This window comes from Oryctolagus cuniculus, chromosome 16 (assembly GCF_051225735.1).
Source record: "Oryctolagus cuniculus isolate XC-2025 breed Fujian yellow rabbit chromosome 16, ASM5122573v1, whole genome shotgun sequence".
Lineage (NCBI taxonomy): Eukaryota > Metazoa > Chordata > Mammalia > Lagomorpha > Leporidae > Oryctolagus > Oryctolagus cuniculus.
The window spans coordinates 20,141,303-20,165,312 of record NC_142882.1 but is presented as its reverse complement, the minus strand read 5'-3'; the positions used below and the strand labels follow the sequence as shown (position 1 = coordinate 20,165,312).

The 24,010-nt window shown below is 70.0% G+C and overlaps 1 protein-coding gene across 4 annotated transcripts in view; it reads right to left on the bottom strand.

Moving 5' to 3' along the window:
• UNC13A (unc-13 homolog A) overlaps positions 1-24,010 on the bottom strand; it is a 39,291-nt gene that overhangs the window by 4,887 nt on the left and 10,394 nt on the right. The window contains exons 5-42 of one of the 4 annotated variants that reach the window (XM_089315809.1): positions 23,762-23,885; positions 23,242-23,315; positions 22,844-22,898; positions 22,251-22,286; positions 21,749-21,956; positions 19,262-19,756; positions 18,949-19,057; positions 18,271-18,317; positions 18,053-18,131; positions 17,619-17,624; positions 17,314-17,385; positions 17,012-17,231; positions 15,656-15,883; positions 15,300-15,441; positions 15,056-15,225; positions 14,308-14,423; positions 13,926-14,089; positions 12,980-13,130; positions 12,679-12,747; positions 12,300-12,389; positions 11,922-12,056; positions 9,899-10,032; positions 9,581-9,666; positions 8,926-9,052; positions 8,317-8,413; positions 8,015-8,158; positions 7,708-7,791; positions 7,290-7,367; positions 6,935-7,023; positions 6,375-6,527; positions 5,952-6,075; positions 4,905-4,910; positions 3,508-3,546; positions 2,995-3,024; positions 2,003-2,059; positions 1,666-1,746; positions 1,265-1,412; positions 564-620 (exon numbers count right to left, since the gene is read on the bottom strand). In XM_089315809.1, the coding sequence (XP_089171935.1) occupies positions 564-620; positions 1,265-1,412; positions 1,666-1,746; positions 2,003-2,059; positions 2,995-3,024; positions 3,508-3,546; positions 4,905-4,910; positions 5,952-6,075; positions 6,375-6,527; positions 6,935-7,023; positions 7,290-7,367; positions 7,708-7,791; positions 8,015-8,158; positions 8,317-8,413; positions 8,926-9,052; positions 9,581-9,666; positions 9,899-10,032; positions 11,922-12,056; positions 12,300-12,389; positions 12,679-12,747; positions 12,980-13,130; positions 13,926-14,089; positions 14,308-14,423; positions 15,056-15,225; positions 15,300-15,441; positions 15,656-15,883; positions 17,012-17,231; positions 17,314-17,385; positions 17,619-17,624; positions 18,053-18,131; positions 18,271-18,317; positions 18,949-19,057; positions 19,262-19,756; positions 21,749-21,956; positions 22,251-22,286; positions 22,844-22,898; positions 23,242-23,315; positions 23,762-23,885 (4,324 nt within the window). The remainder of the gene's footprint in view (positions 1-563; positions 621-1,264; positions 1,413-1,665; positions 1,747-2,002; positions 2,060-2,994; positions 3,025-3,507; positions 3,547-4,904; positions 4,911-5,951; positions 6,076-6,374; positions 6,528-6,934; positions 7,024-7,289; positions 7,368-7,707; positions 7,792-8,014; positions 8,159-8,316; positions 8,414-8,925; positions 9,053-9,580; positions 9,667-9,898; positions 10,033-11,921; positions 12,057-12,299; positions 12,390-12,678; positions 12,748-12,979; positions 13,131-13,925; positions 14,090-14,307; positions 14,424-15,055; positions 15,226-15,299; positions 15,442-15,655; positions 15,884-17,011; positions 17,232-17,313; positions 17,386-17,618; positions 17,625-18,052; positions 18,132-18,270; positions 18,318-18,948; positions 19,058-19,261; positions 19,757-21,748; positions 21,957-22,250; positions 22,287-22,843; positions 22,899-23,241; positions 23,316-23,761; positions 23,886-24,010) is intronic. The other 3 variants (XM_089315810.1, XM_089315811.1, XM_089315812.1) reach the window with 3 other exon arrangements.

Sequence of the window (24,010 nt, the reverse complement as noted above, 5' to 3'; positions counted from 1 at the left end):
TCCCGCTGGGCCTGGGGGCGGCACAGGATCCCCGCGCCCCCTCCCCATCAGCCCGCCCCTGGCCGCCTGCCTGGCCATCTCAGGCTCCCCCCTCCAGTCACATGCTCAGCCTCCTGCCCCCTCCCTCAGGCCAATGCCTCACAGCAAAGCTCAATTCAGGCCAGACTGGGGCGCGGGGGGGGCCGTGGTGCGGGAGGTGTGGGGTCGGACCAAGGCCAAAGCTAGTGAGGGGGGGAGGGGGCCGTGCTGGGCGCCCCCACCCCGCGGTTTGCTGGCTCCACGGGGAAGAGACTGCTGGTCCCGAGCCCACTCCCGCCCATCCCCCCGAAGTCCAGGGCCCCCACCCCACCCAGGGGAGGCCCAGGCTCCCCCAGAAATTCCCCAGGACCCGCGGTCGTCCCATTTTGCAGATGCACAGCAGGTGCACTCGCGCCCCGCCCGCACCCGCAGAGCTGGGGTCGGCGCCCCCCGCCCTCGGGACCCCCGTGGAACCAGCAAGCCGCCCGCCCCCCCTCGCGCCCCTCGGCCCGGGGCCGGCCAGGCGCGGGCGCAGAGGCACGTACCCTTGTCAGGATAAGTGTCTTCGCTAAGGGTAAACCTAGTCCCCTTTCCACCATGAACTACTCGTGGGCAGGGGCGGGCGGGGCGGGGCGGGGGTGTGCGTGGCGGGGGAGGAGAGACAGAGAGAGAAAAGTGAGCTGCAGACGGACGGACGGACGGACGGACGGGCGGGGCCGCTGAGGGCGGCGGGGGCGGGGCGGGGCGGGCCCTCGGCGGCCCCCGCCCCCGGCCCCCGCTGCTCTGTGTGCGCTCAGACAGGGACGCGAGACGGAAGCAAAAGACAGAGAGAAAAACCTGGGACTGGGAGCTGCCTCCCCCGCCGCACCGCCCCGCCCCGCCCCGCACCCCCCGCACCCCCAGGCCGGGGTCGCACCGGGCGCTGGGCTGTCCATCACCCCTGAACCCCGCCCCCAGCGGGTTCAACCACGCCCCGGACCCATGGCGTCAAAGGTCCCGCCCCTGGAACTGCCAATCATGTCCCGGCCCCGTGACACCAGCGGTCCGGCCCATCCCTAGCTGTCAATCACTGGCCCTCCCGCCCCCTCCCGCCAAGCTGTCAGCCACTCGCCGGGTCCCTGCCCCTAGGAGCAGGCACTCCTTGGCGTCCTGACGTCAGCGATTTTCCCACCTCCTGGCCCTTGGCTGTTGGGCGCCCTGCCCCCGTGACGTCACGGAGGGGCCGGGCGGCGGCCGCGCGCCTCACCCTGGGCCGACTGTGTCTGCACGAAGGTCTTGATGAGCAGGTCGGTGGCCTGCGTGTACAGGGACAGCGCGTAGCGCAGCGACTGCAGGTCCGGGCTCTTCTCCAGGAAAGCCTTCTTGAGGCCCACGCCGCCCGCGTGGAAGTATTGCTGCGGGGACACGGCCGGCGAGCTCCTATGCATGCCTCAAAACCCACTCGCCGTGGGCTCCCCAGGCCCCTATCCCAGGCCCAGCCCCGGAGAGCCAAGCCTGTCCGTGTCCAACTGACCACCCCCCCCCCCAGCCTGGACGAGCCTTGCTTTGGCACAGACGGAGGGCTTATCAGCCGCAGTTGTATGGGCCTGTGGTGGGCCGGGGCCACGTCCACGCTGCCCACGCACTGCCCAGGACGGCCTCTCTCACCTTGATCGTGTCCAGGGCCAGCTCCACAACCGCGCACTGCTTGGGCGTCAGGCTCTTGGCTTCTTCCCGCACCATGTGGTCCTGGGGGGTGGGGGAGAGGCCCCGCCTTCAGGACCTCCCCCGGGGGCTCTCGTGCCTGGGGTCGGCGCCCAGCAGGTGCGCCGTGCGTGTCTGGAATACACGGGCTGCGCCTTGACCCAGCTGTGTCTGAAGCTCACCACACGCATCTCTCCAACACAGACGCGGTGCTGAAGCCAGCGAGTGGCAGCGCCCGGGGTCTGTCTCCCGCGGGACCCCGCCCCCACGAGGCGCCCCTGCGGCCCCAGCCCGGCCTCACCTTCAGCTTCGAGAGTTGCCCCAGTTCTTTGGCGGCGTTGAATATCATCTGCGTGCCCTGCAGGTGACAACGGGCACAGCAGGGGTGAGGGCGGGGAGGGGCCTCCCCAGAGACCTCAGAGACCCGAGGGCAGGGCCTGGGCTGCGGGGGCAGCAGGTGGGAGGAGCCCCTGGGCAGGGCTGGGGGCTCGGGGGTTGGTTCCGTAGAGGAGGGAGTGGGGGGCCCTGTTCCTCTGTACTCCTTTGTCCCCCCAGAAACAGACGCCGGCAAGATGGCGGCACGGCTCAGGCTCCGAGAAGCCGGCAGGCCTGGGTTCGAATCTCAACTCTGCCGTGTGTCCCTGGGCAAGTCACTCAGCCTCTCTGAGCCCGGTTCCCTCTCTTTCCGGCGGGAAACCCGTCCACCCTGGGCTCAGCAGTGACCCAGCTGGGCCTGCCCAGCGTCCGAGGCTTCGGCACTGGGGCGCAGGATCCCGCCCCACACACACACCGAGGGGGCGACCCAGGCACAGCCCCCGTCTGTCCTGGGGCCTCCACTCCGCCTGGCAGACGGAGGTATGAGGACCGGTGACGCCCTGAGTGAGTCTGGGGCCCGGGGGCGGGGCCATGTGGGCGGGGCCACGCGAGGGGTGGGGCTGCGTTGAGGAAGATTTGGTGGGGCGGGGCTAAGTGAGCCGCTGCAGGCCTCGCGGCCCCGTCCCTCCACTCCCAGCCCCTCCTAGCGCTACCCCGTGACCCCCGAGGTCACTCGCGGTCGCCCTGTGGGCCACCTGGCCGTGCCTCAGTCTCCCCCGCTGCACTGGGGGCGCGGGGGGCGCCCTCTCTGCCGCCCTGCTCCACCCCCAGCCCTCCGCCCCTCCCCAGCCCCGGGAGCAAGCCAGAGGGACAAAGCAAGAAACAGAGATCCACAGACAAGGTCACGGCCACGGCGCGCGCGGACCACAGAGGCGGGGCGGGGAGGGAGCCAGACAGACAGCGAGCGCGCGGCCTTACGTCTGAGTGGCTCGGCGGCTTCCCCCTGCCCTGTGGAGAGAACCAGGCGGGGGTCACGGGGGGGGGCCGCTGCCCCTGGACGCACGCGCGCGCCCCTCCTCCGTGCGGGGCCCTCCGCCGGCCCCGCCCCCGCCCGCCCCACGGGCCGCACCCAGTGGGAGACGCAGGAGCAGGAAGTGCCCGGCTCCTCCGACACAGACACGCGTGGGCGGGTCAGAAACACAGAACTCACACGCTAAGCTACACGTGCGCCCCGGCACTGCCAATACCCACCCCGCGCCTGCACGAGGAGGCACGGACACGCGTGTGCAGGACACGCATGTGGTGCCGGGCACGTCGACTGCGCGCCTTCTCCCTGCACAATCGCCTCTCCTCGGACCTCCGCGACCCCCGCTGAGCTTCCTGCACACGCGCACACACGCACGCAGACACGTGCACGCACACAGGTGCACACGCGCACACACACGCACGTCCGGAGAGCCGAGCCGGGCCGCGGCCAGGCCAGGCCATTACCTTCTCTAATCCCTTGCCATGCTTTCTCAAGAGCGTGCCCTGCAGAGACAACGTCACAGGGTGATCGACGCGGCCGGCCGGGGCGCTGGGGGCGTGGTCGTGGGGGTCGCCAGGGGCTGGGGGCGGGGCTGCATGGAAGGGGGGCCTCGGAGGCGGACTCGGACAGGAGTGAGTCAGAGATGGACGGGGAGGGGGGGGAGATAGAGAGGGAGAGAGAGAGGGAGATAGAGAGGGAGAGATGGAGACGGAGAGAGAAAGGGAGAGAGAGGGAGAGGGAGAGAGAGAGGGAGAGAGGGAGAGGGAGAGAGGGAGAGATGGAGAGGGAGAGAGGGAGAGACGGAGGGAGGGAGGGGGAGAGAGAGAAGGAGAGGGGGAGGGGGAGAGGGGAAGGGGAGAGAGGAAAAGGGAGGGGAGGGGGGAGGGGTGTTGCTCGTGCAGAAACAGAACTCGTTGGTATTTATTGTACACCGGGCTCTTGGCTCTGTGCCAACAGGCAGCACCCAGACCCCGAATCCATTGGACCTGAGTTCGAATCCGGCACCCGGGGTCCCGCGCAAGGGGACCCTGAGATTCCGCCCACTGCCGCTCAGCGTGGGAACAACGCGTCCAGCGCCGGAGGCCGGGCTGGGGCAGCCGGTGTGCGAAGGCCTTGCTGGCCGCGGCGGGTGGGGGGACCGCGAGAGACCTCAGCTGCAGCCCCCCGTATCCGGCAGGGCGGGGTCCGCCGGCAGGAGGCCCCGAGCGGTCTAGGGCTGCGCCTGCCCTGCGCTCGCGGGCAGCGGGCACTGCCTCAGGCTCCTCCCGCCCGGAGCCCCAAGCCCGTGCGGAGCTCGGACCTTGATCAGACGCCACCGAGGCGCAGTGACTGCCCAGGGCCACGGAGACAGAGCGACTGAGTCTGCCCACGCGAAGCCATTGACCCAGCTCCCCCGCCCCAAGCCTGGCCCTGGGGCGTGGCTGGACTCCGTGGGGTCTGCAGGAGGGGGCACCGGGGACCTCGGGGGCGTGCCTAGTCGGGGCCCAGCCGGCAGAGGCCAGGCTTGGGCCGGAGGTGGACACCTCTAAGAGCCCGGATCCCAAAGGGGGGGGTCGCAGGGGCCCCCAGGGTTCTGAGCCTCTTTGCAGCGCGGAGCGGGACCGCGTATCCCAGTCCCTGCGCGGGCTGAAGGGGGACCGCAGAATGGGGGCGGGGGCGGTCTGTGGGCGTGGCCTCCCTCCCGAGCCCCGCCCAGGCCGCGAGCCTCGCCCCACACAGACACAGGCACATCTAGGGGGGAGAGAGGGCGGGAGCCACTGGGGAGGGGGAGGGGTACTGCCACACGGTGGGCTGGAGTCCAGACACAGAGCGGACGGACGGACGGACGGACAGACAGACGCACAGACGGGCCGCTACTTACGATCATCTGTCAGCCGCGGTGGGGGCGGAGCGGCGGGGGAGGGGGAACAAGGCACCATGAGTCTCCCAGGAGGCAGGGGCGGGGGCGGCCAGAGGGCAGGAAGCCCCGCCCACCAGGGAAGTCCCCCACCCTGCGCTCAGCCCACCACCGTCCTACCCAGCCGCTCAGGCCGCCCAGACAGGGACGCCAAAGGCGACATGGGTTCTCGATGACCCTTGACCTCTGGCCTGGACGCCCTCCATGACCCTGCCTGATCCCTGGGAGCTCGGACTTCCCCAGCGTTTTCCCTCCTTGGACGACACCCAATGCCCTGGGTCAAGTCCACTGACCCCTATGACCTCTGTGACCCGAGGGCAGCCTTGACCCAAGCTGACCCCTGTTTTCTGTGTGACCTCAGCATCGACCCCTCAACCCGCGGCAACCTCGGGGGTCCTTTGACTCCAGACTCTCACTTGACCTCTTTGACCTTTGGACAATCTCAACTAGCCCCCGTGTGACCTTCAATAACCTTCGACCCATGTGTGACCCCTCTGACCTTGGGTGACTTCTGTGACCTTTGGGTGGCCCCGGAGCCTCTCTGAGCCCTGGTCCCTTCCCTAGGCTCTGGGCACCAAGGACTCTGGGCTCCCCCAGGGAGGTCCCCCAAACCCCTTTGCCCTGGGGGCTCCCCCAAGTCTCCTGCGCCCTGGGGCTCCTCTGCCCCAGCCCTGCCCTGGGGCTCCCCTGCCCCGGCCCTGCCCCTGGGCTCTCCCAGCCTCCATCCCCTGCGCCCCGGACCTCCCCCAGGCCTTGGCCACTCTGCCCTGGGCTCCCTCAGCCCCTGCCCCAGGCTCCCTGAGGCCCGTCTCCTGCGCCCCAGGCTCCCCCAGTCTCTGGCCCCCCCAGTCCCTACAGCCCTGCTCCCCCGGCCCCCTGCCCGCCCTGGCCCCCTCCCCCGCGCCAGCCCGCCCAGCCCCCTCCCGGCCCCCGCCCCCGCGCCAGCCTGCCCAGCCCCCTGTCTGCCCCGCCCCTCCCGGCCCCGCCCCCGCCCCCGCCCGCCCGGCCCACCGTCTGGTCGGCGAGCGGCGGCAGGACGATGGTCTTCTCCATGGTGTTCATGACCAGCTTCCACAGCTCCTTCAACACGCGCTTCAGCACCGTCTTCTCGCAGATCTTCGCGAAGAGGGTCAGGCTGGGGGCGGGGCAGGGGCAGGCTGGAGAGAGGGGCCGGGCGGCCCCGCCCTGGGTCCCCGCCCTGCCCCGCCCCTCCCTGAGTTCCCACGGCCCTGCCCTGGCTGCACCCCAGCCCCACCCTGGATGCCCCCAATCTGCCCTGGGTCCCCCTGGCACCGCTCCAGCCCCGCCCTGGGTCCCCGCAGCCCCGCCCCAGCCCCGCCCTGGCTCCAGCAGCTCCGCCCCACCACGCCCTCACCCCAGCCCCGCCCTGGCTCCTGCAGCTTCGCCCCGCCCCGCCCCGCCCCTCGCGCTCACTTGCTGTCCAGCAGGTCCATGATGGGCTGCAGCACGTTGTCGGCGTCCTGGGCCACGCTGCTGCAGGCGCTGGCCGGCACGTTGCCCGTGCCCTTGACCTGGCCTAGGATGTCCCCCATCTGCTTCACGCACTGCTCGATGTGCGGCTGGAAGCTGGGCGGGGAGGCTCAGGTGAGATAGAGGCGGGGCGGAGGGGGCGGGGCCAGGCGGGGCTCAGGTCAGACGAAGGGCCCAGGGCCGAGGGGGAGCGCAGGTCAGACCCAGGGGCCGGGTCTGGGTGGGGTGGAGAGGGGCGGGGCAGGGCCGTAGGGACCCAGGGTGGGTCTGGGGGCGGGGTGGGGCAAGGTGTGGCTGGGTCGGGTGGGGCAGGGCTGAGAGGGGCGGGGTTGGGCTAGGCAGGGCAGGGCTGAGAGGGGTGGGGCCGGGACGGGGTGGGGGTGTGGAGTGGGGCCGGGGTGGGACTGAGCAGGGCGGGGCCAGGGCGGAGCTGGGCGTGGCTGGGCCATGCGGGGCGGGGCTGAGCGGGGCAGGGCGGGGCCTCCTCGGGCTCCGCCCCCCACCTGGTGGCGAACACGTGGCTAAGCTCATCCAGGACGTTGTTGAGCTTGACCTGCAGCTCTTTCAGGATGTCGCTGGCCTCGGCGTCCAGCTGGAGGGAGAGGACCCGCGGGGTGGGGGCTGGAGGGGAAACTGAGGCGCAGCCGGTGCTGCTGCAGCCTGGCTTTGAAAGCTGGCCTCCATCCCGGGGCCTGAGAGTGAGCCCTGGGTGGGCAGCTGGGGCCGTGACCTCCCTCCAGCGCCGCCCTCCCCCAACCCCGCCCCCAGCCCTGCCCTCCTCCATGCCCGGCCCGCCCCACCCTCCTCCCGCCCTCCCTCCAACCCTGCCCTCCTCCAGCCCCGCCCCCGCCCCCTCACCTCCTTCCCTCCCATGGCCTCGAACATCTTCTCCAGCTGCACGCGCAGCTGCTGGGTGTTGTTCATGAGGATGCAGGGCTGGGGGGCAGGGCGGGGTCAGGCCCGGGGCGTCCGCGAAGGGCTCCACCCCCTCCCACCACAGGGCCCCCCGGGAGGGTTTCAGGATCTGGTCTGGGTGACCAGCAGTCTCAGGTGACATGGGAGAATGGGACACAGCGCCTGGGTGCACGGCCCGACATGCACCCCCATGCACGCACGTTGGCCGGCACAGGTGCACCGCGCACAGCCGCACCCCTGCCCTCGGACGCGCTCGACTTAGGCCCCACAGTTGGAGGCAGACTCAGGCCAGGGGTCAGGGCCCGGGCGGGGCAGGGTCTAGGGTTTGGGGGCGGGTCTGGGGCAGGGCCCCGCAGGTCACCACTTTCTCCTTCTCCTTGGAACAGTAGGAGGCGAAGTCCTTGGAGATGATGTCCGCATACTGAAGGAGCACGTTGCTGATGGTCTGGGGGCGACACGGGGGGAGGGGCGGGGCCGCGGGAGGCCCGGGATGAACCCCGCCCCCAGCCTCGACTCCGCCCCGCCCCCAGCTCAGTGAGGACATCCACGCCCACTCTGACGTCAGCCCACCCTCCACCATAACCCCAGGTCTAACCTGAACCCAAGCCTCAGCGACATCCGCCCAGTCCCGCCCCGCCCTCGATGACGTCGCCGGCCACGGCCCGCACCTTGGCGAAGCGCCTCATGTAGTGGCCCACGATCTGGGGGTCGGGGCACTCCAGCTTCTTGATGATCTCGAAGCTCTGGTTGAGCTGGGAGAAGACGTCCACCACGGAGCAGGAGAACAGCGCGTGCTCCGAGGTTTGCTGGAACTGCGGGGTGCGGGGCCGGGAGCGGAGTCAGCCCCTGGCGGCGAGGGCAGGGCAGGGGCAGGGGATGCCCCAGGTCCCCCAGCCCCAGGCCGGAGCTCAGCAGCCCCTCCCCGCCGCCGCGGCAGCCGAGGGGCAGCCGCACCCCGCCAGGTCCTCACCCCGTCTTTCTTGTCCCTCTCCAGGGCGCCGTGCAGGAAGTCCCGGGACACCTCCTCGTTCTCATCCAACCACTGGATGACGAAGGGCTCGAACCACCTGGAACGGAGTGCGGCCGGGGTGGCGCCGGCCCTGAGGCTCGCTCCCCTACCCGTCCCCCGCCGGGCCTCGGCTGCTCCTCCCAGGAAATGGGCACACAGTGGCCACTCTCAGCGCCGGGGCAAGACTGGCCGGAGCCCTGGTTTGCATGACCGCCCGTGGGAAGCGGGTTTATTCTCTGGGGTCTCGCTTCCTGTTCCCGAGCGGCGCCCTCGCCGCGGATCCAGCCAGCGTGGACTAGAACTCTGCGGGGGGAGGGGGTGTGTGCCTCCGTCCTGGCCAGGTGCATGGAGGGGCTGATTCCCTAGAGAACCCAGCGTCACGCACACAGCGCCCCCACCGGCTCAGGCGCTGGAAGTCAGGGAGACTAATTAATTAACGCGAATGAAAAACCTGCGCACCCGTGGACTTCGGTATCTGCGGGGGTGGGGCCCTGCAGCTGCCCCCGCACAACCCAGCCAGGTCGCCAGTCTCCGTGCGCTGGCAGGTGCGGCCCGCGCCGCGGTACTCACGCCGGGTACTCGGGCACGCGGTCCTGGAAGGCGGGCAGCTCGGCCACGTACTCGTTGTACAGCCACTTGACCTTGAAGTGCAGGTTCATGTAGTCCGCGCTCTTGCACAGGCGATGCTTGTCATGCTCTGAGCGGGGGAGGGGAGAGGGTGGCTCGGCCGGAGCGTCAGCCACAGCCGGGTCTCTGCGGAGAGGCCCCGTTCCGGCCTGGCCCCACCCTACCCTGGCCTGCCCCGGCCCAGCCCCGCCCCGTCCCACCACCGTCCTGGCCCTGCCCTGGCCCGCCATGGCCCCGCCCCGGCCCCACCCAGCCCCAGCCATGGCCTCGCCCTGTACCCGGGCCCACTCGCAGCCCTGCCCCACCCTGACCCCACATCCAATCCCGCTGTGTCCCTAGCCCTGCCCCACCCACATCCCGCCCCTGGCCCCACCCTGCACCCGGCCCTGCCCCACACCCTCCCTGCCCCAACTCCAGTCCCACCCCGGTCGCAGCCACGCCCCAGCCCTGCCTCCAGTCCCAGCCCAGCCCCGCCCAGGTCATTGCGGACCATCACAGGCCAACGAGGCAAGCCCAGGGCGCTGGCAGCCTGGGAGGGGCTCTGAGGTTCCGTTCCCCGAGGCAGCCAGGCCCGGGGTGGGGGTGGGCGGGGCCTCACCCTCCATGGCGTACTTCATGTCTTGGGCAAACAGGTTCCACATCACCTCGGCGCTGATTTTACCCACGTTCAGCTCCTGCGGGAACCTGGCGGAGGTCGGGGGCCACGAAAGTCGGACGGTGCAGGCGGCTCTGTCCTCCCGTCCGCCAGGGGGCAGTGCAGCCGCTCCCTGCTAAAGCCCTGCCCAGGCCGTCATTCACGCAGATGAAATACCAGGGGTCACGTGTGCGGGTCATGCCCGGGAGTCCACGTCCGCGTCCGCACGCCCAGCCCACAGAGCTCTGCCCCCCACGGGGGAGTCCACGCAGGCAGACTCACTGGTTGAGGCAGGGGGTGTAGGAATTCTTGTCCTCTTCAATGATGGACACGATGAGGGTGATCAGCTTGGACCAGAAGTCCAGGTTCTTGATGCTGGGGCCCTGCTCCTCCGGGGGCACCTCTCCCTTCTTGGTCTGGGGAGGTGGTGGGGGGAGACGTTGGCTATGAGGAGCCCTGGCTGGGGGTCTCGGTCGGCTCGTAGCTGGGCAAGGGAGGGCCACATGCCCACGTCCTGTGGCCCAGGCCAGAGTCCGTGTAGGAAGAGCTGGAGCGAAAAACCCTGAACCCAACTCCCCGGGCCCAGCTCAGCTCCGAGCACTGAATGGAAGTGAATGGGACTGGACTTCACTGAACAAACCCAGCGTCACTTGGCAAACGGGCTGGAAGCGAATGCAAATGAAGCCCGCTGGGCTCTCAGAAGCCAGCTCCTGAGCGGTGACTCCATGCAACTCAACTCGGGCCAACCGCAACGAAGGCAGCGGAATTCAACCCCAACCTACTCACCTGGCATGAATCTAATCGACTGCCCCAGGCCCGCACCAGCCTCAATTGAAGCAAGGAAAATAAATCAACTGGAACTCAACCAGCCCAACTGAACGCAGCTCAACCCAATCCAACCCAACTGAACCGAACTGAACCCAACACGACTCGACTCAAGCCAACTCCACCCAATCCAACCCAACTTAACTGAGCTGAACCCAATCCAACCCGATTCAACCCAGCCCAACTCCACCCAGCCCACCCAAGCTCAACCCAACTCCACCCCAACCCATTCCAAGCCAACCCAACCCAGCCCAACTGAACCGAACCAAATTGACCCCAACCCAACTCAACCCAGCTGAACCCAACCCAACCCAACTCAACCCAACCCAGCCCAGCCTAACTGAACCCAAGCCAACCAAACCCAACCCAACCCGACCCAACCTGACCAAACCCAACCCAACTCAACCCAATCCAACCCCAACCCAACTCCACCCAACCCAGTCCAACTGAACTGAGCCAAACCCAACCCAACCCAACCCGATTCAACCCAGCCCAGTCCAACTCAGCCCAACTGAATGCAGCTCAACCTAACCCAACCCAACTGAACCGACCCCAACTCAACCCAACCCAACTCCACCCAATCCACCCAACCCAACCCAACTCAACCCATTCCAACCCAACCCAACTGAATCCCAACCCAACCCAACTCAACTCAACCCAACCCAACCCAACCTGACCCAACTAAACCAACTCAACCCAACCCAACTCAACCCAACTCAACCCAACCCAACCCAGCCCAGCCCAACTAAACCAACTCAACCCAACCCAACTCCACCCAATCCACCCAACCCAACCCAACTCAACCCATTCCAACACAACCCAACTGAATCCCAACCCAACCCAACCCAACTCAACCCAGCCCAGCCCAGCCCAACTAAACCAACTCAACCCAACTCAACCCAACCCAACTCAACCCAACCCAACTCAACCCAACCCAACTCAACCCAGCCCAGCCCAGCCCAGCCCAACTAAACCAACTCAAACCAACCCAACTAAACCAACTCAACCCAGCCCAGCTCAGCCCAGCCCAGCCCAACTCAACCCAGTGCAACTTAATTTAACTCAATCCAAGTCAATCCCACCCAACTCCACCTTTCACAACTGAACCTGAAGGACTCTGGCGAATCGAACCCAGTCCTAGATCATCAGTGTACTTAGGGAACAAGCCCAGCTGGACTGAGGTGAATCGCATTACTTCACCCACCCAGTCCCCTTGGCTCCAGCTACCTCCACCCAGACACCAACAGCCAGGTCTCAGCCCAGCCGTCTGCTAGTGGCTACGTCCAGGACAATCGGCACTGAAACCAACCAAGCAGAAATGAGTGGGACGGTGCAGACTCCTGTGGAACCGAACTCAGTGCCGCCGCAGGTCTACCCCGGCGAGCACTGAACAAGTGACCCGTGCCGGGCAGAGTGCCACATGTGCCCACCGCCGCGGCTCACGGCCCCACGGTACAGAACGAAGCCCTGAGGCCCTCACCGGGTCCGTCTGGTACTCCCGGCTGTAGAGCTCATGGCAGTTGTTGAAGATGTACTCGTAGGTGGAGTTGAGGCAAGCCTTCACACAGTCCTTGACCACCTGGCTGGCCCGGGGCGGGCTCTGCAGCTCCTGCACCTGCCGGGAGGCGGCACAGGCGGGCATGGGCAGGGGCTCAGGCCCTCAGGGGTGGGGGCAGGCAGAGGGTCCTGAAGCCATGGGACCCCCATGACCCGGGCTGGAAGCCCTGGCACCACCTCCATGGGGCGGGCAGAGGGTCCCTAAGCCATGGGACCCATGACCCACGGCCGGGAGCCCTGGCGCCGCCTCCGTGGGGGAGGGGCGGGCGACGATGGGCCAGGGTCTCCTTCCCTCCCCTACCTTCATCCGGAAGAAGGTGATGCTGGTGAGCAGGTCCACGGTGGACTTGAGGTCCTGCAGCCTCTCGGGACTGCTGGCGGGGAAGTTGTTCTGTCGGGAGGGGTGGGGAGTTGGGATCACACAGGCTGAGAGCGGGTAGAGACGCGGCTTCGGCTTCAGCGGTGGTCAGGGGTGGGGAGGGGGCTGCCAGGGTCCCCCAATTTCTCCCAGGACTCAGGACTGACGACAACCCCTTCCCACAGTTGCGCGATCACGCTTGGCTGCAGGGGCGCACGCTGGGGGCTGGCGCGGCGCAGAAGTGCACACGCATGCGCAGAGGGACACGCGGTGCACGCGCCTGTGTTCGCGCGCCCGGGCACGGGGCTGCGCCCGTCCTCACCCGGTACATGGAGAGGTCGATCCGCAGCGAGTTGTGCAGCTGGTCCAGGAGCTTCACAAAGCGCTCTTTCTGTGGGTGGAGGCGGACGTGGTGGGCGCGGGGGGCGGGGAGCGGGGCCGCCGCCGTGGCTTGGTGGGTGGGGCTTACTGCAGACGGAACTGAGCCCTCCCCACGTCCCGACCCCAGTCCACAGGGCGGTGACCCGTGCAGTCACACAGCAAGGCCGGGCCCAGAGTCGGGGGGACCCAGGAGCGCGGCGCCGGGCCAGGCCGCCCCCCGCCGCCCCCCGCCCCACACTGACCCCGAAGTTGGAGGCGGCGAAGCGGTCGGAGGCGGACACGTTGGTGGAGGCGGTGGTGTGCGCGTAGTAGGCGTTGATGTTGGCCAGCAGCGTGCTCATGACGGCCGGCGCCCCGGGGCACATGTACTTGGAGCACAGGCAGGCGAAGTGGCTGCGAGGGGGCGGCAGATGCTGGGCCCGAGCGGGGCCTCCGAGACGGCCCCAGCACGGCCCCTCACTGCTGTCACCCCGCCACGCGCACTGCTTCCCTGGCCCTGCCTCTCTCACCGCTGTCACTCACCCCGCCACGCCCACTGCCCCTGGCTACGCCCCTTACGTCATGGCTTAGTAGATGGACTCACTCCGGGGCCCGCCTCTCTCACCGCTGTCACTCACTCCCCGCCACGCCCACTTCCCCTGGCCCCGCCTCTCTCACAGCCGTCACTCAACCCCACGCCCACTTCCTCCCTGGCCCCGCCTCTCTCACCTCTGTCACTCACCCCGCCACGCCCACTGCCCCTGGCCACGCCCCTTACGTCATGGCTTAGTAGATGGACTCACTCCGGGGCCCCGCCTCTCTCACCGCTGTCACTCACTCCCCACCCCCACTTCCTCCCTGGCCCCGCCTCTCTCACCACTGTGGCTCACCCAACCGCGCCCACTCCCAGGCCCTACCTCCCTCACTGCTGTCACTCACTCCAGCCACGCCCACTGCCCCTGGCCACGGCCCTTACGTCATGGCTTGGTACATGGACTCACTCCGGGGCCCCGCCTCTCTCACCGCTGTCACTCCCCACCACGCCCAATTCCCATGGCCCCGCCTCTCCCACGCTGTCACTCCCACCACGCCCACTCCCTGGCCCCGCCCCTTACGTCATGGCTTGGTACATGGACTCACTCCGGGGCCCCGCCTCTCTCACCGCTGTCACTCCCCACCACGCCCAATTCCCATGGCCCCGCCCCTTACGTCATGGCTTGGTAGATGGACTCGACGCCGTAGCGCATGGCGAACTCGTCCACGATCTCCTGCGCCGTCTCGTCGTAGTAAACCTTCCAGGCGTCGTCGCCCTTGGCGTCCGGGATCCGCACCACGCCGTTGTTCTGCACGTCTGTCACGAAGTGGAACAGGTTCTGCGGCCACGGGGGAGGGCGGTTACGGCCACGGGCGCCGGCGCCGGCGCTGCTGTCCGTCAGCTCACGTCCCTGCAGCCTCGCGGCCACCCGGGATGCTCCACCCACCCATCAGCGACCCGAGTCCCCGGACAGGGCTGCAGTTGGGGCGCGCTTCCCGGCGGAGGGGGCTTCCTCTGCGTGGACAGGAGGCCCGGGCGGCGGCCGGCGGGGCTCACCTCGTGCAGGCAGGTGTACTGCACGTGGTACGGGGCCACCTTCTCCTCGCCCTTGATCTCCACGCTGATGTGCAGCCGGATGGCGCCCGACACGGCCGACTTGTCCGTGCGCTTGTCTGAGGGCGAGGGCGTGGGGGCACGTGAGGTCCGCAGCCCGGCGGCCTCCGTGTGCATGCGTGTGCGTGTGTGTCCTGTGTGCACGTGTGTGTACGTGTGTGCACGTGTGTCTGTGCGCGCGCATGTGTGAGGTTCCACGGCCCCTTGGACCCCTAGAATCAGACTCTGGGTCCTCACCTCGTTGAGCTCCCAGCCTTGTGCCTCCTCCCTCGGACTAGAACGTCTTAGGCGCTCTACCCTCAGACCGGGGTCAGTGCCAGGGTCTCGGCCTCCCTCCTCAGTCCGGGGTCCGCGCCTCCCCCCTCAGACCGGGTCCCCGGGATTCCTGGGGTGAGCCCCCCTGCCCCACCGGAACTCAGAGTGTTCTGGGCTCCCTCAGCCCAGACACCTGCCCACAGCAGCCTGGGGCTCGGGGGCTCTGCCTCCTCCCTCGGGCTGGGAGTCACAGACTTGGCCTCCACCCTCTGATTCGGCTCCCCCACCAGACTCCTCTGCTGGATCCTTGGGCCCCGCGCCGCTCCGCCCTGAGCCCCAGGTTGTACCACACAAGGTCTTTGATCTCTGGCAGGCTCCCTGGGCTCCGCCCCGCCCCTCCCGGGCCCCGCCCACGCCCGCCCCGCCCCCTGCTCACCCAGGTTGTACCACACGTCCATCTCGCCGCTGAGCGTGCGCACCTCGATGATCGTCTGCCCCAGGAAGTCGTCGGACTCGCGCTTGAACCGCTGCTTCACGCGGGACTTGATGTCATCGTCCTCGTCCCACACTCGCACCTTGATGCGGTCCGAGGAGTTGTGGCACTCGCTGCGGAGCGGGGCGGGGTGTGGTCAGGCAGGGGCGGGGCCGCCGGGAGCCCCACCCCCAGGCCGGGCGCTCACAAGTGGAAATTCTCCTCCCACACAGGGTTCAGGTTCCCGTAGATGGTCTTCGTGCGCTTCTTGGTCTTCCCGACCTGCACCGTGACGTACGGGTCACTGGACCCCGTCTTGTCCTTGGCCTGCAGGCCCTGGGCACAGACCACTGGAACACACACAGGACAGGGGCCGGGGCTAGGCACGGGGACGAGGCCTGCTGGGCGGGGAGCCCTCGCCGCACGCCCTGGGCCCGAGGTCCCCAGAAGTCCCAGTCCCCGCTGCCCAGGGCGTCCCCTGCCGGCCGCATCGCGCTCAGCGCTGCCCTCGGACACCGGGGCTGGGCGGGCGCGCCCCCTGCTGGCCGCCGCGCGCGTGCGCACCAGTGATGCTGATCTTGGCCGACCACTTGGACGTGCCGTCCAGCACGCTCTGCTTCACGGCCTTCATCTGCTGCGCGTGCGCGCTCTTGCTCACGGCGAACACCTCCTGGATGAGCGCGAAGATCTCGGGCTTGTTGCGCTCGCGGATCTTCATGCGGTCCTTGAGCACCATGATGATGTTCTGCGTGCGGTCCTCCGCCCCGTGCTTGGAGCTCTTCTCCGCGGCGCCTGTGGACGCGGCCGCACTGTCCCGGGCACCGCCAGCCCCGCCCCGAGGGCCCCGCCCACGCCGAGGCCCCGCCCCGCCCCGCCCCTCCGGCCCCTCCCCTCGGCCCCCAAGCTTGGAGCTCTTCTCCGCGGCGCCTGTGGACGCGGCCGCACTGTCCCGGGCACCGCCAGCCCCGCCCCGAGGGCCCCGCCTCACCGAGGCCGGGCAAATACCGAGGCCCAGCCCAGCCCACGCCCCGCCCCTGCGGCCCCGCCCTGCCCCTCTGGCATGGCCCAGCCCCCTCCAGCACCTCACCGCCCCCTGAAGTCCCACCCACCTCCGCTGCCCCACTCCTCTGGTCCTGTCCCACCCATTATGGCCTTGCCCCACCCCGTCCCGCCAGGCCATGCCCTGCCCCGTCGCCCTGCTGCCACTGACCCGCCCCTCCGGCCCCGCCCACATCGAGGCCCCACCCACCCCTCCAGTCCCGCCCCTCGGTCCCGTGCTTGGAGCTCTTTTCCGCTTTGCCTGTGGATGCGGCCTCACTGTCCTGGGCACCGCCAGCCCCGCTCCCAAGGGCCCTGCCTGGCCGCCCTCCAACCCCGCCCATGCCGAGGCCCCACCCCGCCCTCTGGACCCTCCCTGTCTCATTGCCTCCGCCCCACCCCAGGACTTTGAGCCCCGCCCCGCCTCTTCACTGCTTCCCTGCCCCTCTGGCCCTACCCCGCCCCATTGCCATGGCCCCACCCCCACCCTGCCCCACCCCACCCCACTGCTGCTGCCCCGCCCCTCTGGCCTGGCCCCACTCTGCCTTGTTGCCCCGCCCCACCCTGCCCCGCCCCACTGCCGCAGCGCCAGCCCCGCCGGCCCCGCCCTGCCCCGCCACCCCTCCCCTGGCCCCGTCCCACTCATACTGCCCTGCCCCTCTGGCCTGGCCCTTCCCTGCCCCATCGCCACAGCCCCGCCCAGGCCTCACCCCCGTCCCGGTCCCACCCCTGCCCTGCCCCGGGCCCGCCCCGCCCCACTGCTGCTGCCCCGCCCCTCTGAGTGGTCCCGCCCCATCGCCCCACCCCGCCCCTCTGGCCGCCTTCTGCCTTGTTGCCCCGCCCCACTGCCCTGCCCCGCGCTTCCGGCCCCGCCCCACTCACGCTGCAGGCAGTCGGCGTTGAGCAGGTCCTGGCACTTCTCGTGGCACTTGACCCCGCACTCGGTGCAGCGCATGCCCTGCCTCGCGATGCCCCACAACAGCCCCTCGCACTCGTAGCAGTAGGTGGGCGTGGTCGCCGTCCACACCTCGAAGTTGTGCGGCGTGGTGCACGAGATGGGGTAGATCAGCGCCTGCAGGGTCTTCTTGTACACGTGGTTCTTCTGCGGGGGAGGGAGGGGCTTGTGCGGCGCTCCCGGGGTGGGGGGGGGTCCCAGCCCGCCGACGCCGCCGCGGCCCACGCACCAGCTCCTCGTTGTTAAGCGTGCTGGACGCCAGGGCCGACGTGATGCCCGCCTTCCGGGACTGCACCAGCGACTGTGCGGGCCGCAGGCGCCCGGGGGTCCCGGGCAGCGAGGGGCCGCCGAGGCCGCAGGACGCATTCGCAGCCACGACCGCCCGCCGGGGGCAGCGTCAGAGCAGGAGGCGACAGAGGATCCCGGTCAGAGCGGGTCCTGGGCGCCCCCTCCCCGCGGGGTCCTCCCAGAGCCCACGGGTGGGTCAGGGCTGCATGGAGGGGTCCGGGGTGGGCGGAGACCCAGGTCACTCACCATGGCCTGAAGGGTCCACGCAGCACATGGGGCGGAAGTCAGACCGCATTAGCCGCGGAGGTCGGCTTGGCCAGCCCGGGCCTCTGGTCCCCATGTCCCCTCTGGCCCCCGGCCTCCAGCCCCAGCTCCAGCCCCCAGGTCCATCCCTGGCCCCCGCCCCCCACCCCGCTCCTCGGCCCCAGCCCCCCGCTCCCAGGTCCACCCCCAGCCCCTGCCTCCGGCCCCCAGGCCTGCCCCCGGCTCCCAGCCCCCACCCATTCCAGCTCCCAGGTCCGCCCCCTGCCCCCCCCCCGCCCCCAGGTCCGCGCCCAGGCCCCAAGTTTACCCCAGCCCCCAGGTCCGCCCCTCGCTCCTGACCCCAGGCCCCCCGCCCCTGATCCGCCCCTGCAGTGGGGGGGCGGGGTCTGTGCCCCGCCCCGTCCGACGGCGCTCACCAGGTCGCTCACGAGCGGGATGGGCTTCCTCTTGCGGATGTCCGGCATGCTGTCGATGATGATCAGGCCGCCCCCGGGGCTGCGGAGACCCAGGGCCCCGCCTGAGGCTCGGCCGCACCCGACTGCCCCTCGCCCCAGGACCCCACGCTGGTTCGAGGCGGGCATCGCGGGGTGGGTTGGGCGCTGCTCCCCGCCCCTCGCCCGGGGGCCCCACTCACCCGCCTTTGAACCACAGCGAGTTGGACATCTCTCCTGCCCCCCGAGCCTGCGGGACAGTCGGATGGACGGGTGTGGTCAGCGTGGCCGCAGCCGGGGAGCAGGAGGTGCAGGGCGTGGGCGGGGCCGGCCCCGTGTGGGCGTGGCGTGGGCGTGGCCAGGGGGCTGATGGGACTGGGGCTGGCGCATGCGCACGGAGCCCCGGGCAGGGCCAGGCTGGTAGAGGCATTGAGGGCGTTTAGGCTGAGCACTGGTGAGGCCAGCAAAGGCGGGACAGAGGCAGGGTGTGCACAGAGCACTGGGCGTGGCCAGGGTGACCACTGGGCGTGGCTTTGGGCGTGGCTTAGCTCGGATGGGTGTGGTATTGGGCATTGGGCGTGGCCAGGAAGGTGTGGGTAGGGTGTAGGGTGTGGCCATGCTGATTTGAGAGGAACACTGGGCTGACGGAGCTGGCGTGGGCGGGGCCTGGATGGTGTAGGTGAGGCCTAGTTGAAGTGTGTGGGGCCGGCCCAGCATGCACAGGCCGTGGGTGGAGCTGGTCTGGCATGGGAGGGGCCGGGCAGGAGTGGGAGGGAGTGTGGGCGGGGCCTGGCTGGCATGGGCGGGGCCAGAGTGGGCGGGGCGTGGGGCCCGCATGGGCTGGGCCTTCTGGCATGGGCGGGGCCGGGGCGCTCGCTCACCTCCTGCAGCTGCAGCCGCACCTTGTTGAAGGCCCGCAGCCAGTTGGCCTTGGCCCTGGACATCGAGTCCTGGCCCTGCCGGTCCTCCTCGTCCTCTCGGGGCCTGAAACTGAGGCAGGGGCCGCGCGGGCTCCGGGCCGGCTCTCCGCGCCTCCCGGCCTGGGCCCCCCACTCCGCCAGCCCCTTGGATGCCCTCCCTCCTGGCCCGCGGCCCCCCCCTGGCTGGCCCAGCTGCCCTGACCCCGCCTCCGGCCCCAGCCCTGGGACCGCTCCCTGACCTCTGACCTCCCCAGCCCCCAGCCCCCGTGGCTACCTCTCCTCGGCCGTGGGGGGCTCGGCCGGCTCGGCTCTGGGCAGCTCCTCGGGCGCGGCGGGCGTGGCCTCAGAGGGCGGGGCGGGGGCCGTGTCCTCGCCGGGGGCGGCCGCCGGGAAGCTGATTCGTTTGAAGTCCTTGGGCTCGGTCACGGCCGCCTCCGCGCGCTGGGCGTAGCTGCCCACGTCGTCCGGCACCTCCTCCTCCTCCTCCTCCTCCTCCTCCTCTTCTTCCTCCTCCTCCTCCTCCTCGGGCAGCGGCTCCTCCTCCTCCAGGAAGTCCTCCAGGTCCTCGTCCAGCTCCTCATCCTGGTCCCAGCGCGGCGAGTCTTTGCAGCTCACCGAGCTGTGGCACGAGTGGTAGGAGTCCGGGTCCCGCTCGTCGCCCAGCTCCGAGCCCCGCAGGCTCTGCTCCTCAGGGTCGAAGTCCTCGCTCAGCTGCGAGCTGCCCTGGCTCAGCTCCCCGGAGGAGGCGTAGCGGCTGCTGCCCGTGGGGCTGCGGGACGGCGGCGGGGGCTCAGGATCGGGAGCCAGGCCGCCGAAGCCCCCCACTGGCGCCCAGCCCTGCCCACGGCCCACCACACCCGAGCTGCCCAGCCCCGCCCACACACGTGGACATAGCACGGATCCTGCAGCGGGGGTGGGGCTGCCCGAGCCCCGCCCACGGCCCGCCCTCGCTACCCACACCCCGCCCACGCCCTGTGGACAGAGTGCCCATCCTGAGTGAGGTTCCTCTCGCTCCCCTCGGAGGCCCCCGCCGGCCTTTCCCACCGCACCTGCCCTCACCCCACCCCTCCAGCGTCCTCGCCGCTCCCCCAGAGCCCACCCCCGGGCCTTTGCACCTGCTTCACCTGCCCAACTCCACACAGGCTTTGTCACATCCTCGCGGGTCTCCTGCATCCCCCGACCAGCTCAGGCCCCGCCCCCGAGCACGGACAGGATGAGCCGGGGCCACCCTCCAGCCACTCAACCAACATTATCACCGCCGCTCTTAAAAATACCACCCGTCTGGGGCCGCGAGGCGTAGCGGGTAAAGCCCCAGCCTGCAGTGCCGGCATCCCATATGGATGCCGGTTTGAGTCCCGGCTGCTCCACTTCCCATCCCGCTCTCTGCTGTGGTCTGGGAAAGCAGTGGAAGATGGCCCAAGCTGCACCCACGTGGGAGACCTGGATGGAGCTCCTGGCTCCTGGCTTCAGATCAGCTCAGCTCTGGTCATTGAGAGCATTTGGTCAGGGAACCAGCAGATGGAAGACCTCTCTCTCTCTCTCTCTATAACTCTGCCTCTCAAATAAAAATAATAATAATAAAAAAAAACCCTCTCCAGGCTGTGGCTCGGTCCCCTGGCCGCCAGGATGTTGTAGGGACCGGCGCGGGGTGGGGTGCGGAGGTCTCCCTCTGGTCCTGGGCTGCCCCTAGGAACAGCTGGGAGGCAGGAAGGGACCAGAGCTCCCCCTGCCGGTGAAAATTCAGAGTGCACACCGGCCGTGTCACCGGCCCCCCGGGCTGGGCGGGGCCTGCTTCCCTGAGGTTGGACCTGAGACCAGGTGGTCTCCAAGACTTGGGGACCTGATCCAGTCGGGGCCTCCCCCAGGCTCCTCGGTCCTCGGCCCCTCCAGGCCCTTCCTGCATGACCCGGCGCCATCCAGCCCTCCAGCCTCACGCTGGAACTCGCTTTCCCTCTGGGGAGGCCTCGTTGGTGGGCTTCCATGCACCCTCCTCCAGGAAGCCCTCTGGAGGCCTCCCGCCAGCTGAGCCCCACGGAGCGGGAGAAGAGTGTCCGTGTCTGGCCTGTCTCCCCCAGAATGTCCAGTGCCGGGCAGCCTGGACAGTCTCCCTCACCCATGGCCACGGCCCAGGGTCAGCTGAGGGTCTGCTTCCTACCCCCCACTCCTTCCCGGGAAATGTCAGCGCGGGCAGACTCCCCGGGGGGCCCCACACACGTCAATCACCCAGCGTCCGCGCTACTGCCAGCACCACAGCGCCCCCTGCTGGACACCTGCGAACGCTCGTCCTCGCGGTGGCCACGCGGAGCCCTTTCCGGGCGCCACCTGTTCCCCTGTGGGCCCTGCGGGACACCGCCCGGTGCCTTCTGAACACTTAGCCTGCCTAAGACCGCGTTGCCCAGTGTCCAACCTGCCCATCCGGCCAGGGCGGGGGGGGGGGGGCCGGAGCAGACTCCAGGCTCACGGAGCAGCCCAGCGCCGGGAAGTGCCTGGCCCACACGGGCCAGAGGACCTGGATTCAAGGGAGTGGAGACGCTCGCCGGGTAAACCTGTGGCCGCCCCTGAGTCTCCGTGGCCCGGTTGTGTGGGCGAGAACGGCAGAGGCCATGCCCACCTGGAGGACACCACGCCCACCGGGCAGGGAGGCCACACCCACATTGTAAGACCAGGGCCAAGGGGTGCGGGTCCACGCCCACACTATAGGCCACGCCCACCGGGAGGCCGCCCGGGCCACGCCCACGGCGGGAGGCGGGGCCGCCGCTACCTGAGCGCCCGCGGCTCGGAGAAGTCGTCGTAGCTGGGCACCGAGTCGCTGTAGGACTCGCGCGAGCCCAGGGGCGGCGGGCGCACGGCGTACTGGTGCACCGAGGCGTTGGGCTGCGACGTGGTGTAGTAGGGCGGCGGCATGCTGTTGCTCGTCTCGCTGCGGTAGTCGCTGTCGCGGTCGTCCACGGCGCTGTCGGGGTCGTCGTCTGGGGGGGCGGGGTGAGGACAGGGAGGGGCGGGGTGAGGATGGGGAGGGGGGGGGTGAGGACAGGGAGGGGCGGGGTGAGGATGGGGAGGGGCGGGGTGAGGACAGGGAGGGGCGGGGTGAGGATGGGTAGGGGGCCGAGGAGGGGTCGCGAGGCCTGCTGAGCCCTCAGCCTGGCCCCAGAGGCAGAGCCACACCCCCACCCGAGCTGAAGGACTAGCCCCGCCCCGGCCCCGGCCCCGCCCCCGGCTCCCGCGGGGTGGGGCTGGCGCCGAGACCCCTGAGCCTAACTTACTCTGCTGCTCGCCCCAGCCGAAGTAATTCCAGTTGCCTGGGGAGGGAAGGGGCAGGGGCGGTGAACAGCGGGGCGGGGCGTAGGGGCGCCCCTCCCCCAGCCGCGAACCCCTCCCCTCCACCCTGACCCTTCGCTCAGCTCATGGGAAGAAGACGGGGGAAAGGGGGGGAATTCCCGATTTCCCGTGAGGCCACAAGGCGCCTCGGGGTGGACACACAGGGTGCGGGGCGTGGGGGCGTGGATTTCTGACTTCGGGGTCCGAGGCCAGCGCCCCCCCAGCCTAGGAGCGCTCAGCCTCCAGCCTCTGCCGGGGGCCCAGCGAGGGGCGGCAAGCAGCCCGAAGGCGCACAGCGTGGGAGGCAGGGGCCGCGGGGAGGACCCACTCCCCGTGGCCAGTGCCCGCGGCAGCCCAGGGACTCTGCCCGGCGCCGACACTGGGCCCGGGCGCGCTGGCTCCAGTGCACCTGCCCGGGTCTCCCCCCCCCCATGGCCCTGTGCGCTAGGGAGGGGGCGCGGGAGCCCCTCCAGGGGCCACGTGTCACCCCAGAGTTGATGTGGGGGCGGGGCCAGGGGGCGGGGCCCCGCACACTCACAGCACTGGTTGCTGGGCGCTGGCAGCGGCTTATCCTGCTCGTCCGAGAACGAATACTGCGGGAGAGGGCGCCTGTCGCGGGGCGGCTGGGAGGCTGGGGGCTTCCTGGCCCCCGGGCCTGTCCCAGCCTCCCCTCTGGACAAGGGTGCAGGTGCAGCCGGTAGGCCCGGTGTCACGGGCCCCGGCATCCCCGGTGGGCGCCGGTTCGAGTCCCGGCTGCCCCATTTCCGACCCAGCGCCCTGCTGTGGCCTGGGGAAGCAGCGGGTGAGGGCCCAGGAGCCACAGTGGCCGGAGCTGGGAGCCCGCAGAGGGTGACGCGGAGCCAAGTCGGGACCAGGGTCAGCGAGTGGAGGGGGCGGGAAGACCCGGCGGATCCCGGCCCGGCCGCCAGCGCCCACCTCGTCCTGGTCGCGCATGGCGTTCAGCTGCTCCAGCTTCTTGGCCCAGTAGCGCGCCTCCTCCTCCGGGATGTCTGCAGGCAGAGTGACCGGTGAGCCCGGCCCCGCCCCCGCCCAGGCCCCGCCCTAGCTGAGTCCCGCCCCAGCCTGGCCCCACCCCGGCTCCAACCCCGGCCTGGCCCCGCCCCAACTGAGCTCCTGGCCAAGCCCCCAGCCTGGCCCTGCCCCCACCCAGGCCTGGCCCTGCCCCAGCTGAGTCCTCGGCCCCGCCCTCAGGCCTGGCTCCACCCCGACCGAGCACTGGCTCCGACCCCAATCCTGACCACACCTTGGCTGAGCCCTGATCCTGCCCCCAGGGCTGGCCCCACGCCGGCTGAGTCTCCGCCCCCTGTCTGTCCTGGCCCCGCCCCCCAACCTGGCCCAGCTCTGGTGCTCACCCCCAGCCCCCACCCCACCCCGGGCGCCCCCCTAGAGCGGCAGGTGAGCCGAGAGGCGGGGCTCCCGCGCCTCAGGCACTGACCCAGGGGCAGCTCGAAGCGCGTGTCCAGCAGGATGCGGTGGAAGGTGGGGTCCTTGGTGCCGCAGATCTCGCTGTCGGCCATGATGACCTGGGAGTCGAGCGTCAGCCACTCCCCGGGGCCCTCCTGCGGGACACGGTGGGGGGTGGTGCACCTGCTGCACCTGGCGGCCCAGGTCACGACTCAGTCCCAGGGGCCCCAGCCCGGCATGGCCACGCCCACCTCAGAGGAGGGGGTGGGGGAGCCTGGCT